General features: G+C 45.1%; 2 protein-coding genes across 2 annotated transcripts; both read right to left on the bottom strand.

Moving 5' to 3' along the window:
• Window positions 1–1,121: 1,121 nt before the first annotated feature.
• Window positions 1,122–4,503, bottom strand: HOXC8 (homeobox C8). The gene is made up of 2 exons (XM_074929643.1): window positions 4,068–4,503; window positions 1,122–1,721 (listed from the first exon to the last, which is right to left on the bottom strand). Exons 1-2 carry the CDS (start codon window positions 4,501–4,503, stop codon window positions 1,429–1,431), a joined length of 729 nt encoding a protein of 242 aa, XP_074785744.1. The 3' UTR covers window positions 1,122–1,428.
• Window positions 4,504–11,980: 7,477 nt separating this feature from the next.
• On the bottom strand, window positions 11,981–15,231 carry HOXC9 (homeobox C9). Its single transcript, XM_074929636.1, has 2 exons — window positions 14,670–15,231; window positions 11,981–12,578 (listed from the first exon to the last, which is right to left on the bottom strand). The coding sequence occupies exons 1-2, from the start codon at window positions 15,229–15,231 to the stop codon at window positions 12,334–12,336; spliced, it is 807 nt and encodes a 268-aa protein (XP_074785737.1). The 3' UTR covers window positions 11,981–12,333.
• Window positions 15,232–16,078: the final 847 nt, after the last annotated feature.

The following is a 16,078-nucleotide window of genomic DNA, read 5'->3' as shown; positions in this document are numbered from 1 at the left end:
AAATCCACGGTGTCCAGAAATGTGGGTGGTGTGTTTTTTTGTGTTTTTTTTTTTTCTTTTTTTTCTTTTTCTTTTTATTTTTCTGGCGGTAATTGCTACATTCAGAGTTTGAACACGCAGAACTATGCATTTACATAAAACAAATGACGATTTTTTTTTTTTTTTTGTTTCGAGCATGTTGCATTAACAGATAAGTCAAGACAAATAGATAACTATACATTCAGTGCAATTTAGTTCTACACTACTTTATAAGCACAATAAAATAATACAATACTGTGCGTTCTCAACTAGGCAGTTTCAGTTGTTGGGAAATTTTTTTTTTTTATTATTATTATTTTTTTTTTCCAAGAAAATAAGCAGCAACAAACGACAATAAAACCGCATTACAAATACTTTCAAAGCATGACTCCTTCTATAGGTAGTGATAAAGTACAATACAAGGTTGGTTGGGTTTTTTTATTGTATTTTTATTGTTATTTTATGCTACTTAGTAGCTTGCATCAGGGCAAAAACACAGCTCGCTCGCTCTCTCTCTCTTAAATAAATTCTGACCAAGTAAAATTTAGGATATGTAAGCCCCTTGTTGATAATAGATTTGATAATTATTGCAGGTTTTCCCTTTAGGTAGTACATGAAGAATTTCGAGTGCTCACACAGGCAAAGGGTAAACAGCGCCTATAGAAATAAGGAGGGGTTGCGTATTTTGGCCTATCAAGGTATATACAAGCCTCAATCTATAGAAGTGGGGGGGTATATGGGGAGGGGGGGGGTGTTTGCGGGCGCTACCAGGTATGCTCACCCTCCAAGCTCCTCTTCTTATCAGGCAGGGGGCTGCAGGGAATGGCCCCTCCGAGGGAATTGATAAATGGCTCGTAGGAATGGAGATCTCCACAGATAGACAGACACTACACAAACAAGCTAAGGAAGCTGGAAGCACCCTCGCACTTCCCCTAGGGTCATTCGGGAGAGGCAAAACCAAGCTTAAAAAAAAAAAAAAAGAAGAAGAAAAGGCAAAGTCAAAGCTGTTCAAATAAATACATATTCTGCACCATCCGTGTGTGCAGCTTCGCATGCGGACGAGCAGTGACATTTGCTTCCAGGCTTGGTTTAGAGGGGTTGGGGGTGGTTTTGCTTTGCTGGATCATTTAAATTTTTTTTAATTTTTATTTTTTTTTTCCCCCCCTGCTCTTGCAGTCAAGCCAGCTATGTATTTATTGAACTAAAAATGCAGCTATTAAAAAAAAAAAAAAAAGAAGGGAGGGGGGAAAGTAGGGGAAGTTTCTATGACAATAAAAAAGGCTACAACTGTTTGACAGGTAGTTACTGCTGTGTGAGCCTCTCCATTCTATACTCTATAAAAGCAAATGACCGTCGTAAACATCTCGATTTATCATCTGCCATAAAACGAGACTTCAAGGGGCTGAGAACTCAGTCCTTGCTTTCTTCTTTTTCCTCCTCTTCTTTTTCCTCTTCTTCATTCCCTTCTTCTTCCGTTTTCTCCTCGTCCCTGGCCCCCGGCAGCTTATCTTTATTGTTTTCTTTTTTCCACTTCATCCTCCTGTTCTGGAACCAGATCTTCACTTGTCTCTCGGTCAGTCCCAGGGCGTGAGAGACCTCAATCCGCCGCTTCCGTGTCAAATACGGGTTGAAGAGGAACTCCTTTTCTAACTCCAGGGTCTGGTACCGGCTGTAAGTTTGTCTGCCACTGCGTCTTCCGGGAGCTGTAGGACACAAACATCAAATAACTTCTTAATTCTCCCCCCCTTTGGAGGCTCTGCTTCCCCCCTCACCCCCATCCCGGCCCCCCTCGCCTCAATTTTTCTAGAGAAACTGCTGCCCCCCCCCCTCTTCCTCCCTCTCCACCCACCCCCCCTCCAAAAAAAAAAGAAGCCCCTCTCAACCCTTTGCATATTAAAGGCACTAAAGGCAAGTCGCTGGGTTATTATTAGTAATTATGGGGCTGATGTTGGTATTAATGCTGAGAACCAGCTGCCCTGCCCTGGCTCTTCCTGGGGAATGTTCAGCTCGGGCTGCCTGGCTGGGTGCAGGGAGGTGTGTGTCAAGCTCATTCACAAAAGAGACCTTTCCAGTTTCCTAAAAGGTGGTTCTGGATGGTGAGTCCTGGTGGGCAGCTCCATTTTATTTAAAAAAAAAAAAAAAAATTAAAAAAAAAAAAAATTCCCCTATGAAAGGTGCATTGTTCACCATAATATCCTCTCCAGCCTTTCTCCTTCTCCCTATTCCTTTTTCTTTACTTCTTTCTCCTTCATTCATCCTTTTCCTTTTTCCTTTTTTTCTTTCTTTCTTTCTTTCTTTCTTTCTTTCTTTCTTTCTTTCTTTCTTTCTTTCTTTCTTTCTTTCTCTCTCTTTCTCTCTTTCTCTCTTTCTCTCTTTCTTTCTCTCTTTCTCTCTTTCTCTTTCTCTCTTTCTCTCTTTCTTTCTCTCTTTCTTTCTCTCTTTCTTTCTCTCTTTCTCTCTTTCTCTCTTTCTCTCTTTCTTTCTCTCTTTCTCTCTCTCTTTCTCTTTCTTTCCCTCTTTCCCTCTTTCTCTCCTTCTCGTTCCCTCTTCCCTCTTTCTCTCTCCCCCTTCCCTCTCTCTCTCTTTCTCTTTCCCTCTTCCCTCTTTCTCTCTTTTCCCCTCAAAATGCCCAACTCTGCTTTCCTTTTCCAAATATTCTTCCCAAAATAGACACTCAGGGTCCTCCTATCTGCTAATATTTATGCCCTGAGAATCTGAATTTCCTACGAAATCCCCTCTCCCTGTCGGTCAGGGCTGTGTGTCTGTAAAGCACACACAGACAGAGATGGATATTTGCCTGTGCAAACACAGAGATTGTATTTAAAACAAGTCGAGCTGGACATTCACAGCAATAAGGCAAAAAAAAAAAAAAAAAAAAAAAAAAAGCAAGCAAGAGGACTGAGGTATGTGCAGCTGAGCCCCTGCACTTCCTTCTGCATGGTCCTTTCTTAATGAGAAAAACAATCTATTTGGAAAAAAAAAAAAATAAAGAAAGAAAAAAAAAATTATGCTCCAGATTGGAATGATTGCATCCTTGAGACTACCTCTAGGTCAAAGCTTAGATAAATAACGTGTTTTCCTCTGCGTCTATCTCCCAGCCTCTGGGCCACATCCTCTCTACATGAGCCAGAACTCCTTTCTATTTTCGTTTTTCTGTTGTTAAATTTTGGTGGGGGTAGGGGTGAGGTGGGGGGAGAAAAAACTTTGGGGCTCTGATTGTCCTTAAAATTAACACTAACCTTCACATGTTTTGAATTAACAAGGCTTCTAGACAACCTTGGTCCTTAGGTGGGGGAAACTTGTACTTTGAAGTATTTCGCTTTCTGTGCAATTATCTGGACTTCACATGAGCAAAGTTCCATTCAGCCCAAATTATTTTGAATTTCCCACCCCTTTTTTTTTTTTTTTTTTTTTTTTTTCTCCTTAACCCAGGATAGCAGACTGCTCTCCTCCACCCCACCCCATAGCTCTGAGCTAAGTTTCCTTTTCTGTTTAAACTTTTATCTCTAGGCTTTAAGAAACAGATGTAAAGTATTAGTAATACTTATACAAGTTCCCACCTTTCAGGCTTCGTCTCCAAGCGGTTATGAAAGGCTATATGACATTTTAAAGAGCAGTGTATTATCAACATGCAAATAACCTCGTGGGAGCTGTATCTTATTGCCTATCCTCAAGGCAAGCAATAAAAAACAAGTTTTACTTTATTGTGATTTAAGCCTTTTGCAGGGAATCACCTTGCTGGCTCTCTAGTAACTGCTGTCTTGTTTGCTTTTCAAAAGGTCTTCCTAAAAAGAAGAAACATTAGCACAAAACTGCTCATTTCTGTCATATTTTACATCTACGCCTCTTATATTTTTTTTTATATATATATATATGTATGCATATGTGTGTATGTGCATGTTTATATATCTATACGTATGTTTGTGCATACATATATATATAGATAGACAGACAGACAGAGAGAGGGGAGAGAGGGAGAGAGAGAGAGAGAGAAAGAGAGAAAAAAAATAAAGGAAAACATTTAAGGAGGAGGAAAAAAAGGTCCTAACCGTGAGGTCTCATCCATGGGAACATGAGACTGGGAGACGAATTTTGATTTAAATGCCCTTGTCCCTCGCTAGAGTTACTGTTGGAAGACGATTTACAGTCAGGATATTGTACAACAGTCGTCTCTTGCTGAGCACCATAAAGCGATTGCCTCGGTAGAGCTTCATATCCATAGAATTTAGAAGCGTCTCCGTGACACGCCAAGGCGCATGGGTTTTGCTGGTATCCAGAGTTGGAGATGCTGGAGGTTCCGTGGTGGAAAAACTCTTGGACGTGGTGTGAAGGGTGCTGGAAGGTGGGAGCAGTAGTGCCCGGACCATACACGAGAGCATGGCTCCTGCTAACACTTTGTGGAAATCTGCAGTCGTAGTAAGTTGGCTCCAGCGATTCACCGCCTTTGTACTTGGAAAAGAGAGGATTTACAAAGTAGGAACTCATGACCCTCGCATGCAAAAAAAAAAAAAAAAAAAAAAAAAAAAGGAAAAAAAAAAAAGGAAAAAAAAAAAAAAAAGACGGCTTTAATTCTAGATTAGTGCGAGATTGTCCCTGGACTGTCTCAAGTCCTGCTTTTTAGTGGCTTTTTTTTTTTTTTTTAATGCGATCTCAAAGGCGTTTCATGGTGCCTCTGTGTGTCTGTACGGTTGGTTCTCGGTGCTCTTGACTTCTCTTGTAATCTGTCGGTAGGTAGAGCTCTCTCTCTCAATTTCTCTGTAACTCTGCTCCTTCCCTTTAACACCACAGGCAAATTCCTCAAAATCCCGGTGGTGTGGCTCTTTTTTTTTTTTTTTTCTTCTTTTTTTTTTTTTTTTTTCCCTCCTCTCTCCCCTCACACGCGATATGTACACATCCCTCCGCCACGCTGAGACAGCCTGCCAGCCAAATGACAGCGTTTTGGGGCGCTTTTTTTTTTTTTTTTTTTTTTTTTTTTGGGGGGGGGTGTGTGTGTTGTGGGTGTGTGTGGAAATGGAGGAAAGGTGGTGTACGCCGAGGGGGGGGGTGTACACACACACACACAACCCTCCGGAGAGGGGGGGGCACCCACACCTAATGAGTGGAGGAGGGTGAAGGTGCGCATTAATATCCAACACCACCACCCCCCCCTTTTTTTTTTTTTTTTTTCCCAGCAGCAGCCTCTTCACTGATGGCAGCAAATACATGCGCTGGGAGGTCAGCCTAGGTAACCTCAACAGGTAAAGGGAGCCCAAGCAGCCCCCCCTTGCCCTCCCCATCACCCCCCCCCTCCCAAATATTTCGGGGTGAGCTTCTTCTAGGGCTCAGCATCGCCCCCCACCCGTTTCCCTGGGGTCACCCGTTTGCCAGGGAGGATGGTGGGGGTGTCCCTGGTGTTGTTGTTGTTGTTGTCATTGTGTTGGGGTTCGGGGGGGCTGCGAGGGTGGGCTTGGTCCCACCTAGAGGGGGGCAGAAAGGGGAGGGGGTTTTTGCTGTGGTTGGAGTGCTGAGCCCACATTTCCTCTTTTTTTTTTTTTTTTTCCCCCTTTCTTTTTTTTTTCTTTTTTTTTTCTTTTTTTTTTTGGGGGGGGGTGTGTGTTGTTATTGTGGTGATGGTGGTTGGAAGATTGGAATCAAACAAGCAAACAAAAGCAAAACGGGAGCGAGCGGGCGAGGGAAGCGTCTCCGTATTGATTGGCTGCTTCTTGCTGTCCTTCTTTAAAGAAAATAAAGGCAGAAAATTATGGGGAGTTATTTATTATTTAATTTTTTTTTTTTTTTTTTTTTTACCCCCTTTGCTTCCTTTCAAACCAACCACTGAAAATCCACGGCTGGAAATAACAGGGAAGCTTCCTTCCAAGGGAATAAAGTAGATCATTGCTTAAAGAAAGCTACTTTGGACGAAAAGAGGCAAAGTGAGACAGAAAGTATGTACTCCCTTTTGTGCATGCCTGTAAAAAAAAATAACCATCGAGCTTGGTTTTTTTTTTTTTTTTGATCGTTTCGCTCTTCAACATAGCGATTTCCCCCCTTGTCTTTTCCCCATTTGTGCCCCTCGCCCCCACTTTTTGCACTGGAAGTGACCACTCACTGCAACCTTTCACTTCGGACACTTCATTTTTACGACCGCATGAAGGAACTCAGCTCATTAAAAAAAAAAAAAAAAAAATATCACATCAAATCGCCAGGATTCGTGTTAATTTTTCGGGGGTGGGGTGGGTGTGTGAAGGGGTGGGGGTGGAGGGAGGAGGACACACTTCGTAAATGAGGATTTTCTGTAGAGCCGCAAAAAATTGTCAACGCCACTAAAATGACAGTAGTGATATGAGCAGCCCCCGTGTTTCCCCCCCCCAAAAGTCTATCGACCTTCAAAGCTTTTCCTCGTGTTCTTCCACCAAAAAAAAAAAAAAAAAAAGAAAAAAGAAAAAAAGCAGCCTAATTATTTTCAGAAGAGATCTGGGTGACTCTGACCGATTTCAAGTGTGGAAGGAGAAAAATACCATCTCAGCTGCTTTCGCCAAGCTGTTTGAGGTGTGTTTGTCTGCCCAGTAAAGGTCATATTCTCAATTTTTTTTTTTTTTTTTTTTTTTTTGAGGCATGGGGTGGTTTAAACCTCTGTTGAGGTTGAAACTGGGTTTTTTTGGTTTTGTTTTGTTTTTTTTCAGACACCTTCCCAAGAAGAGGAAAAGACCCAGTAGCCATCCAGTCCACCTTTATTAGCTTTTCATAAATCGAGGGTGTATTTTTCCATGTAGAAAGGCTACATGTGGTGGGATTTTCCTCCCCGTAAGCAGACAATGAACTATGCAGAACAGTGTGGGGGTTTTTTTGTTGGTTTTTTTTCCACCGCTTATTGTGAAAATATATATATTTTTTTAAACCAAGCTATATTTGCAGTGAAGAAATAGTCTTCATACCCGAATAATCCCCACGACGGCACGATGACCATAGTCATTTTTACAGAATTCACCCACCTCATCCCCCCTTTTCCACATTACCCCTTCCCTGGGGAAACACACACACACACACACACCCCCTCAAAATAAATGAAGAAAAGAGCAACTAGGGACAGAAGCTCCTTAATTAACAGCTAATAGGCGAGGTGACCGTTTTCCTCCTCTAATCAATAGCATTTCTATTTTTAAAATCCCTGTGCCTGCCCGTGCAATAAAGGCAGCCGTGTAAATTAAAGTGGGAAGAAAAAAAAAAAAATAAAAAAAAAAGAAAGTTTCAGAGCTGGGGCGGTTCGGGCTGGGATTGGGAAGAGCTGCTGCATTTTTCTAATCCTTATCGCTGGATGGAGGAAGCAAAGGTGCAGCAAGTTTTTCAGAATCGTACCTTGGGCTGGGAAATAAAATATTGGCTGGGAAAGAAAGGACCCCCCCCACCCACCCACCCCCCTCTCCTTCCAGATTTCATGAAATCAGAGATATGCAATTGCCTGTTTCTTTTTAAGGAAAATATCTTGACATTTACTGTCTGGGGAAAGTGCTGCTCTTTGTCTTTTACCGTTTTGGCCGTGTTTAGATGTGGGGATGGGTGGGGGGGTGCTGTGTCTTGCGGGTGCATGCGCTTGGGTGTCGCTTTATCGCTGTGGCTGTATTGTACTTTTAGGTGTTTCATTGTACCCTCACGGAGTTTATTTTATTCTCTCCCCCCACCCCTTCCCTCTTTGCCCTGACCTTCACTGAAAAAAATGTCATTCCCTCCTTCCCCACCCCAAAATGAGGAGGCTTTGGAGAGAAACGTGACGTGCGTAAATAAAGAGGGAGGGGGAAAGAAAAAAAAATTAAAAAAAAAAAAAAAATCCCACACCAAACCCACAAACCGACAGCAAAAGAAGCAATTTCTCCGTGCAAGCATTTTTACGCATGGATGCGCTCCCCGCGCAGTCAGCTGTCAGCGCTCCCCGCGGGGAAAAAAATAAAAAAAAAATTTAAAAAAAAAGCTATTTATGGGGGTTTTCAACACGGCGCGGGATGCGCGTCGCGGGGGTGAAGTCAGGCAGCTTCGCGCTTCCCCCTCTCCCACCCCCTTGCCCCCTTTTCCCTCCCCGGGCGCGGAGCCGCTTCCGCGGGTGCGGGGGTGCCGCGGGCGCGGGGCGCTCCCCGCCGCGCGCAGCCCCGCGCTAACATTGGGCAACAGCGCCATCTCGCGGCCGCGCCGGAGCGCAGCGCCGCGGGCGCGGAGCCGGGGGGGGGGTGTGGGTGTGTGTGGTGGTGATGGGGGGGTGCCTGTCCCCGCGGGTTACCGCGAGGCGCGTTATAACCGATAATCCCTTACCGGTGCCCTGGGGGGGGGGGGTGTAAAAAGGGGGGACACCCTCCAGCAGCGCGGTGCGGCCACCCCTCTATGAACAGTCAAGCGCGGGCAGAATTTGGGGAAAAAGCTCCCCCCACACCCCCCTTTTAATATTTTTTTTTCCCCCCCATAAAAATAACACACAAAAAGCAGCAGCACACGCACGCAGAACCAAACAAACCCACCAGATGTGCCACCCCCCCCTCAACTTTCTCCCTTCCCCACCTCCCCTCTTTTATCAGTTTTTAGCTTCGAGTTGGGGTTGGATTTTTCTTTTTTCTTTTTTTTCTTTTTTTTCTTTTTTCTTTTTTTCTTTTTTTTTTCTTTTTTCTTTTTTTTTTCCTTTTTTTTTCTTTTTTTTTTTCCTTTTTTTTTTTCCTTTTTTTTTCTTTTTTCTTTTTTTTTTCTTTTTTTTCTTTTTTTTTTTTCCCAAAAAAAAAACCCTCCCCTCGTCCGATGGGGGGTCTGTTGTTTGTAGCTTGTAGACAAAACATTCCAATAATCCGGTTTCAAAGAGAAGAGCACCCACCTTATTTAAACCATAAAGCAATTAAAGCCAGACGTCTAGCCAGATCTAGGGTCCTGTTTTGTTCGCTCCTATTCAGCCCCGCATAGCAGGGAGACAAACAGAGTTGTAAAAGTGGCATTTTTTTGGCTGCGGAAATGTACCTATGGACAGCTGTAGGGTCCTGTCGGTTTTGTGCGCCTTACAAAAGGGCAGATTTGAAACCAGGCACACACACACCACACACGCACCCGACCGAAAACCACCCCCAGAACCTTATGTACATACCTATATATTTTTTTTAATATATATTTTTCCCCCTTTTTTTTTTTTTTTTTTCCCCCCGAGAGCTACAAGCGCATCTCTCCGCGGGCAGAAATAAATGTGCATGTTCACAAGCGCCGGCACACAATAGCTGTATCAGTATGCGTCTGCACACACGCGCCATATGTCAAATAATGCCGAAATTGGAGCATTTTGATACATTAATCCGGGGAAAGGCTGGCCACAGGGTGTGCTGCTGGGTGCAAGCCGCGTTTTATTCTTTTTTCAAAAAATTATTTATTTTGAGCCGCACTGGAATGGTGTGGGGGGTTTTTTTTGGTGGTGGATTTTTTTGTTGTTTTTTTTTTTTTTTTTTTCCTGTTTTTTTTTTTTCTTTTCTCCGCTGGCTGCGGTGGCGGAGAAATTCAATGGCTGAGCCGCACCAGCGCAGCCTCCCAGCAGGGCCAAATGGCATTTTATAACTGGTGTAACCCTTCACCGGGGGACGAGGCGGCGAAAGGAAGGGAGGGGGGTGTATGGGGGGCGTGGGGGGGTGTGGGGGGTGAGGATACCGGGGGCCTTGCACATGAACTAAAACTGCGGCAGGATTTTAACCCAACCCAACCCACCACCAACAAAAGAAAGCCCCAACCAGCAGCTCGGTGGAAGACAAAGGGGCATCTCCTCCGCTGCCCGCCGGCTCTAATGGGGGGGCTGGCCGGGGAGATGGCTGCGGAGGGGGGGGGAGAAGGGCTGCGGAGGGAGGGGGGGGCGCCGGGGAGCGAGGGAAGGAGGGGGGGGGGGGCAGGGGGAGGGAGCAGGCTGTGGTCGCACTGGAAATGAGATCCGCTTGAATGAAAGGGGGGCCAAAATGAACTTCCATACATCATGTCTTTTCAACATCGCTAAACGCTCCTGACAAGCCCCTCCAGAGAGCCGGGTCCGAAACTGCCTCCAAAGTCCTGTCCAAATGATGATGGGGAATTTTTTTTTTTTTTTTTTTCCTCGCCCTCTTAATTAATAATGATGAAACGGGGATGATTTCTCCCCTCTCGGACGTGGGCGAGCCGCTTCCTGACCCTGCATGATTTTATTCTTTATCTGCGGCGGGGTGAACGAAAGGAGAGAAGCAGACGGGAGTGAAAATAATAATAATAATCATCATCATAATAATAATTAACACACACACACAAAAAAAATGGACATGACTTGGGTGGAAAGATTTCCCCCTTTTTTTTTTTTTTTTTTTTTTGGTCCATAAATCTTCCGCTCTGCTAAAATGTTTTCTAACCTGACCATTTCATTGCGCTCGTTAAGGTTTTTTTTCCAAACAGACCTAGCACAAAACTGGGATTGTAAAAGGGCTTTTTAAGCTTCCCCTGCTCCAGGGATGTCTCCGCTGATAGACCGCGGTGCGCCTGTCCCCCTCCGGTGACAAAAATAGACCCCGCTTTAAAAGCGAGGACACAAATCAAGGGAAGGAAAAGAAACCTCCAAATGCTTCAGCAAGAAATATTAAAGAGCAATATTTTATGAGATCAGCAGAAGTAATCGCTTCCAGATTTTTTTATTTCGGAGGAACCGGGACGAGGGCGACAAACGTATCTCGCTCGCCTGATCTGGTTTTGATTAGAAAGATTAAAACGCTGCTCCACTCATTTCATTAAAGAAAGGGACCTATAACAAGTTTTTATGATTAAACATCCCTCGCTGCTCATTTTTTATACAATCTCCTGCCTCTTGTTTCTCATTCAGCAGCCTGGAAAGCGCCCAGAGCAGGAGCCATTGATAAATCCGGCTCCAGGCGCTGTGGGCAGCGGATTTTCTCGCCTCTGCACAAGCCACTGCAGCACCAGCCCCATCTCGCCCTGGCAGGACGAGGGGGGGGGGGGGGTGTTTTGACCTTTCCGCAAGCCAACAACCCTGTTTTTTTAAAAAAAAAAAAAAAAAATCTTTTTTTTTGTTTTAAATCTCCCCCGTGTAGGGCGAAGGGAGGGGGGGAAATCTGCTTTTTTTTTTTTTTTTTTGCCTTTTAGCCTTACAATTCTCATCCTGCCGCATCGCCACCAATTTATTTCTTTATTCCCCTGCTTTTTCTTCCCACCCACCCCCCCTATACACACAATCCCCAGCCCTTCTCCAAGCCAGACTTTTTTTTTTTTTTTTTTTTTTTTTTTTTTTCCCCCCTTCTCCTGGGCTGTCTTGCGAGAAGCAGCACTTCCAGCAACCCTCCTCCAAGTTTTGGCAGCTCATCGATGAGGCAGAAGCAACCCCTGAGTGGATGGCAGGAGCGGATGCCTTTGCCAGCTCCTCTATTCCCAGCATCCATATTTAGTCTTTTTACATATCCTTCGATTGCCTGGGGTCATAAATTAGTACAATTAATTATCCCAATCTCAAAATTGATGGCACATATAACCCTTACCTCAGCGCCTTTTTTATTATGGTACTCTGAGATAGAAAAGTGCGGGGGAAGGAAGCAGAAATCTCCGCTCTCCTCCGGCTGCGGGGGATGCTCGGGGCCGCCCCGCCGAGGCACCGGCACCGGCACCGCCTGGCAAAGCCCCGGGGCTGCTTCTCTGTAAAGGGCTTTAAATAAAAAGACACCTACATACTGATTTTTTTTTTCTTTTTTTTCTTTTTTTTTTTTTTTTTTTTCCCGTGACGTTAGGTATATTTACATAGAGCTGCTCTACAATAGCGAACATAACAATATTACAGAACGGTTCTGAGACGAGAATAAAATACACAAATAAGTACAGCAGAAACGTTCAACACCATGACAGAACATCATTGAGCCATATTCCCTTCAGTCTTTCTTTTTTTTTTTTTTTTTATCATCTTTTTCCTCTCTTTTGTACAAAATATTCACTCACGAGCTCGCGGAATTAAAAAATAAAAATACTGGATAAGTTTAATTTATGAAATAAAATACTAAAAAAAAAAAATAAAAATTCAAGTACTTCTTGTGTTTGTTTTCTGAGGAGGACAAAACAAAAAACAAGGAAGAAGAAAGGAAGAGAAAACAAACCCCCCCAAACATCTTTCTTTTATTTAGTTGCATTTTAGAAAAGACTCGTGTCCCAAAACGCTTGCTGTGTTTGCCTATAATGCTAAACATTCATCCACACATTCAAAGTCAGAAACATTTCAACCCCCAAAAAACAGCCTCTTTTTTTTTTTCTTTCTTTTTTTTTTTTTTTTTTTTCTCTCCACCCTCGTTTCTCATTGACTGGACTTTGCCAACTTTATTGCTGTTCTTTATCGGTTTTTTCTTTATTCATTTTCTTCATTTTCATTCGCCTGTTCTGAAACCAGATTTTGACTTGGCGTTCAGTGAGATTAAGGACTCTGGCTACTTCGTACCTCCGGTCCCGTGTAAGGTACATATTGAATAAAAACTCTTTTTCCAGTTCCAGGGTCTGATACTTTGTGTAAGGACATCTTTTCTTCCTCGTGGAGCGCGCATGAATCCAATTTGCGACGGGATTGTCTGAGAAAGAAGATTTTTATTTTTTTTTGGGGGGGGGGAAAAAAAATCAATGTATACAGCTGGCCTTTCTTCCCTCCCCCCCTCCACGCCCTGGTGTATCTATGGAAAGAAACCTGTTTAATTAGCAGATCTTACCTAAATATTTTAAGTGACCTTCAGAAGAGTTTAATCTGTTTATTTTGGAGGGGTCATTTCCTTTTCTTTTGCTGCTGTTCTCACATAAAAGTTTCAGTAAATAAAACTGTAGCAATAGGTTTAAAATAATAATTATCCACATGACTGCTACTAGCAGTAATCTAAGAACATAGTCATAAAAAGTCAAAATTCCCACCATTTCATAGGCCCATAAACTCTTTTTACAACCTCAGCTCTCCAATACTTTCCCTAGAAGCTTTCACAGACCTGGAAAGCTGAGTTTGTTTTTTTAATATCTTAAGGATGACACGCGAGATGTCCCACTGGCTCCCAGAAATTGGCTGCTGCTTTTTTTTTTTTTTTTTTTTTTTTTTCCCTTCCCTTTCCCCCTTTAGCCTAAACGACCTTCCACGCTGCTGCCAGGGGAGCAAAGCCATCTCTCTCTCTTCCTTGGGAGAAGTTTTTCCCCTCTGCCCGTTTTAGGCAGCTGCCTGCCAGCAAAAGGAGACTTTCGCCCCCTGATTCCTCGACTTATTTTTATCACGAGGGTGCCTGGCACCAGCCCGCCTGTCATAAATAGAGGTGTGAGCGCCTTTCCAGAGGGAGAGCGAGATTCCGAGGCACCAAGATGCTCCCAACTGCTGTCACCCCGCTTTAACGCTCGGAAATCCCCCCCACATCTTAGGCCGGGGGGCCGGAGAGAAAGGGGGGGGGGGGGGAGATCCCCACCAAACCCAGGACACGGCCGAGGGGCTGCGGGGGGTGTGCGGTACCCCTGTGGGTACCCCCGCAGCATCCCCCCTGCATCCCCCGCGGATGCTGAGCATCTCTCCGGGAGGGGTTGGCGAGGAGGGGTTGTGTTGGGTGGATTTGGGGATGGGGGTTTTTTTGGGTTTGTTTTGGGGGTTTTTTTGTTTGGGTTTTTTTTTGTTGTTGTTTTTTTTTAAATCCCGGGAGCTGAGCTCCTGCCTGCATCCCCCAGGAGTTGGTGCCCCCTCTGCAGAGCTGGGGTCCAGGCTCCCCGCGCTGCAGGCTGCAGGGGAGGGGGATGCTGGCGGGTACCTGACTTCTGTCCCTCCAATGTTCAAGGTTTCCTGATGGCGGGGTTGGGGGGGCTTCTGAGTTTCCCCCTCCCTCCCTCCCTCCCTCACTTGGGCTGCAGAAGATGTTTCTTCAAGTGTATGGTCCAATGTCCTGCGCTCGCTGCCTTTTGCCCCCAGCTACCTCCACACACTTAGTTTATGCCTTTACAATTCCAATTTTCCTCCTTACTTCTTCCTCTTCACACCCACCCACCCCCGGCCCCCCGCCCAGGGCACCCACCTTTTCATTTATTCCCACGTGTTGGAGCATTTTATGAATAATTGCACCGGTGGAGCTTTTATTGATTTTTAAAATAGATAAAGAGACACCTCTGCATCTATCCAAAGATATTCCTTTCCCCTCCCCCCCCCAAAAAAAAAAACAAACAACCCACATCAATACGCTCACTTCCAGCCAGCTACAACTCTTCCTTGTTCTTTGAAAGTGGAAATATTTGAAAGCGAAGAGGCTTCTCCCTCTGCCTACCCCCCTCTCGCTCCCTCTCACACACGCACTCTCCTTCTCTCTATTTTTTTTTTTTTTTTTAAAAATTTCCCCCCGGTGGAAGGTGATGAATATTGGATCAAAGAAGCCGACAAGCCCCCACCACCACCCTTTGCAAAAAAAAATATAAATAAATAATAATCATAAATAAATAATAATAATTAAAAAAAAAAAAAGACTAAAGAGCCCAAAACAAAGTACAGATATTCGCTCTCCGGCTTCTGCTAGGCGGACTCGCTCAAACCCCCAGATCTTCCTGCGTATCTGGAGTTTTAGGGTCGGGCTCTCTAAGGTAATTTCATTTTATTGAGTAGGGTCCTGGAAGCCGTAATGCCTCCCCGGTCGTAAACAAGAATGACTTCGACTTACTAGGGTCTAATTCGTGCTTTTCTTCTTTGTGTTTGCTGGAAGCGATGGCTTCGGACTCCGGGGAAGGAATTGTCTGCGCTGCTCTGTCTCTCAGCTCCCCCGGAGCCGCGTACATGTAGTCCGCGTAGCCGCGGCCGTCGGCGGGGCCGCACTCCCCCCGCCGCCCGGGGAAGGCGTCGGGTTTGAGGCCGTAGGGGCGAGCACCGGGGGCGAAGGCCGGGAAGGAGACGGCCCCGGCGAGGGGCTCCAGCCAAGTCCGCATGTACCTGGGCTCGGCCCCCACGGGCGCCTGGGGGGCGTAGGGGTGGTAGCCCACGGAGGATTGGGAGTGGACGGGAGCCCAGGACGTGGTGAAAACGGCCGGCTTGGGGGCGAAACTGCAGGACGGAAAGTCGGCACAGTCCGGGACTAATCCTGACGGTCGGGCAGCAGCCGGGTGGGAGGCAGAGCTGGGGAACCTGGAGGCCAAGAGCTCGTCGTTCTCGTGGCTTATCAAGGAGTCAACATAGTAGTTGCTTATGGGGCCAGAAGCCGACATGGTTCCCCCCTCTTTTACATTCATAAGATTATTGTATGAACTGTATGTGTACTTTTTATCTTCTCATAGAACAATCAGGGCAGGTAATTATTTTTTCAGCCTTTCCCAGTGTGCCATTGGCTGCCGGCCCTCACGTGATTGTATTTACCCAAAAATATAGCGTGGATCAATCCGCAGGTCTTTTTTTTTTTTTTTTTTTTTTCCGGCTTTTTTTTTTTTTTTTTTTTTTTTTCCTTCTCTCCCAATAACGCCACCCGGCTTTTCCTAAAACTGATGGAAATGGGGCGGAGATGGGGAGGAGGGAGGCTCGGCCGGTTCTCAGCCGGGGGATGCTCTCCCCGCGGGCTGGGGGGGAGATTTGCCCTGGTGCTGAGGAAGGTGGAAGGTAATTGTGGAAGGTAGTCCAGGAACTATTTCTTGACGTAATTTGTCTCTGTCCTTTGCTTCTGCAGCTTCTAGCCTCTAATGGATACATTAAATTGAATATCGGTGGGAAGGGGAGAGGGGAGAAGTGCGGCGGAGGTGGGTTCCCCACTTGGAGAAAGGAGCTGGGGGGGGGAGAAGCTTTTAGCCTAAAAGCAAAGGGGGCTTTTGTCATCTTTTGCAGCGCTGTCTCATCGTCAGGCTGCTCAGCAGCTGAGAAATCTGTGGGGCACAGGCACATCTAGTCCTGCTTTAAGAAATAAGTGACTTCAGGAAGGGGGAAAAAAAAAAAAATAAAAATTGTATACCATGAGGAGCGTCTTTGAAAAGAGGAGGGGGAAATAATAATAGCACCAGTCCCCCCCCCCTCCACGAAAAAAAAAAAAAAAAAAAAAAAAAAAAGAAAGACTGAGCTTTTGCAGTGAAAGGCTGCATTATTCGGCAAGTA

The sequence above is a fragment of the Athene noctua genome, chromosome 30 (genome assembly GCF_965140245.1).
Source record: "Athene noctua chromosome 30, bAthNoc1.hap1.1, whole genome shotgun sequence".
Lineage (NCBI taxonomy): Eukaryota > Metazoa > Chordata > Aves > Strigiformes > Strigidae > Athene > Athene noctua.
Note: the sequence above shows the minus strand (reverse complement) of the source record. Positions and strands in the feature narration are given on the sequence as shown.

What these genes read in the sequence shown, in the direction of transcription:
- HOXC8 (XM_074929643.1), bottom strand. Translation starts at nt 4,503, where the DNA reads ATGAGTTCCTACTTTGTAAATCCTCTCTTTTCCAAGTACAAAGGCGGT. An exon ending in CCCATGGATGAGACCTCACG is followed by an intron (nt 1,722 to 4,067) that starts GTTAGGACCTTT and finishes TGTGTCCTACAG; the next exon opens with CTCCCGGAAGACGCAGTGGC.
- HOXC9 (XM_074929636.1), bottom strand. Translation starts at nt 15,231, where the DNA reads ATGAATGTAAAAGAGGGGGGAACCATGTCGGCTTCTGGCCCCATAAGC. An exon ending in AAAGCACGAATTAGACCCTA is followed by an intron (nt 12,579 to 14,669) that starts GTAAGTCGAAGT and finishes CTTCTTTCTCAG; the next exon opens with ACAATCCCGTCGCAAATTGG.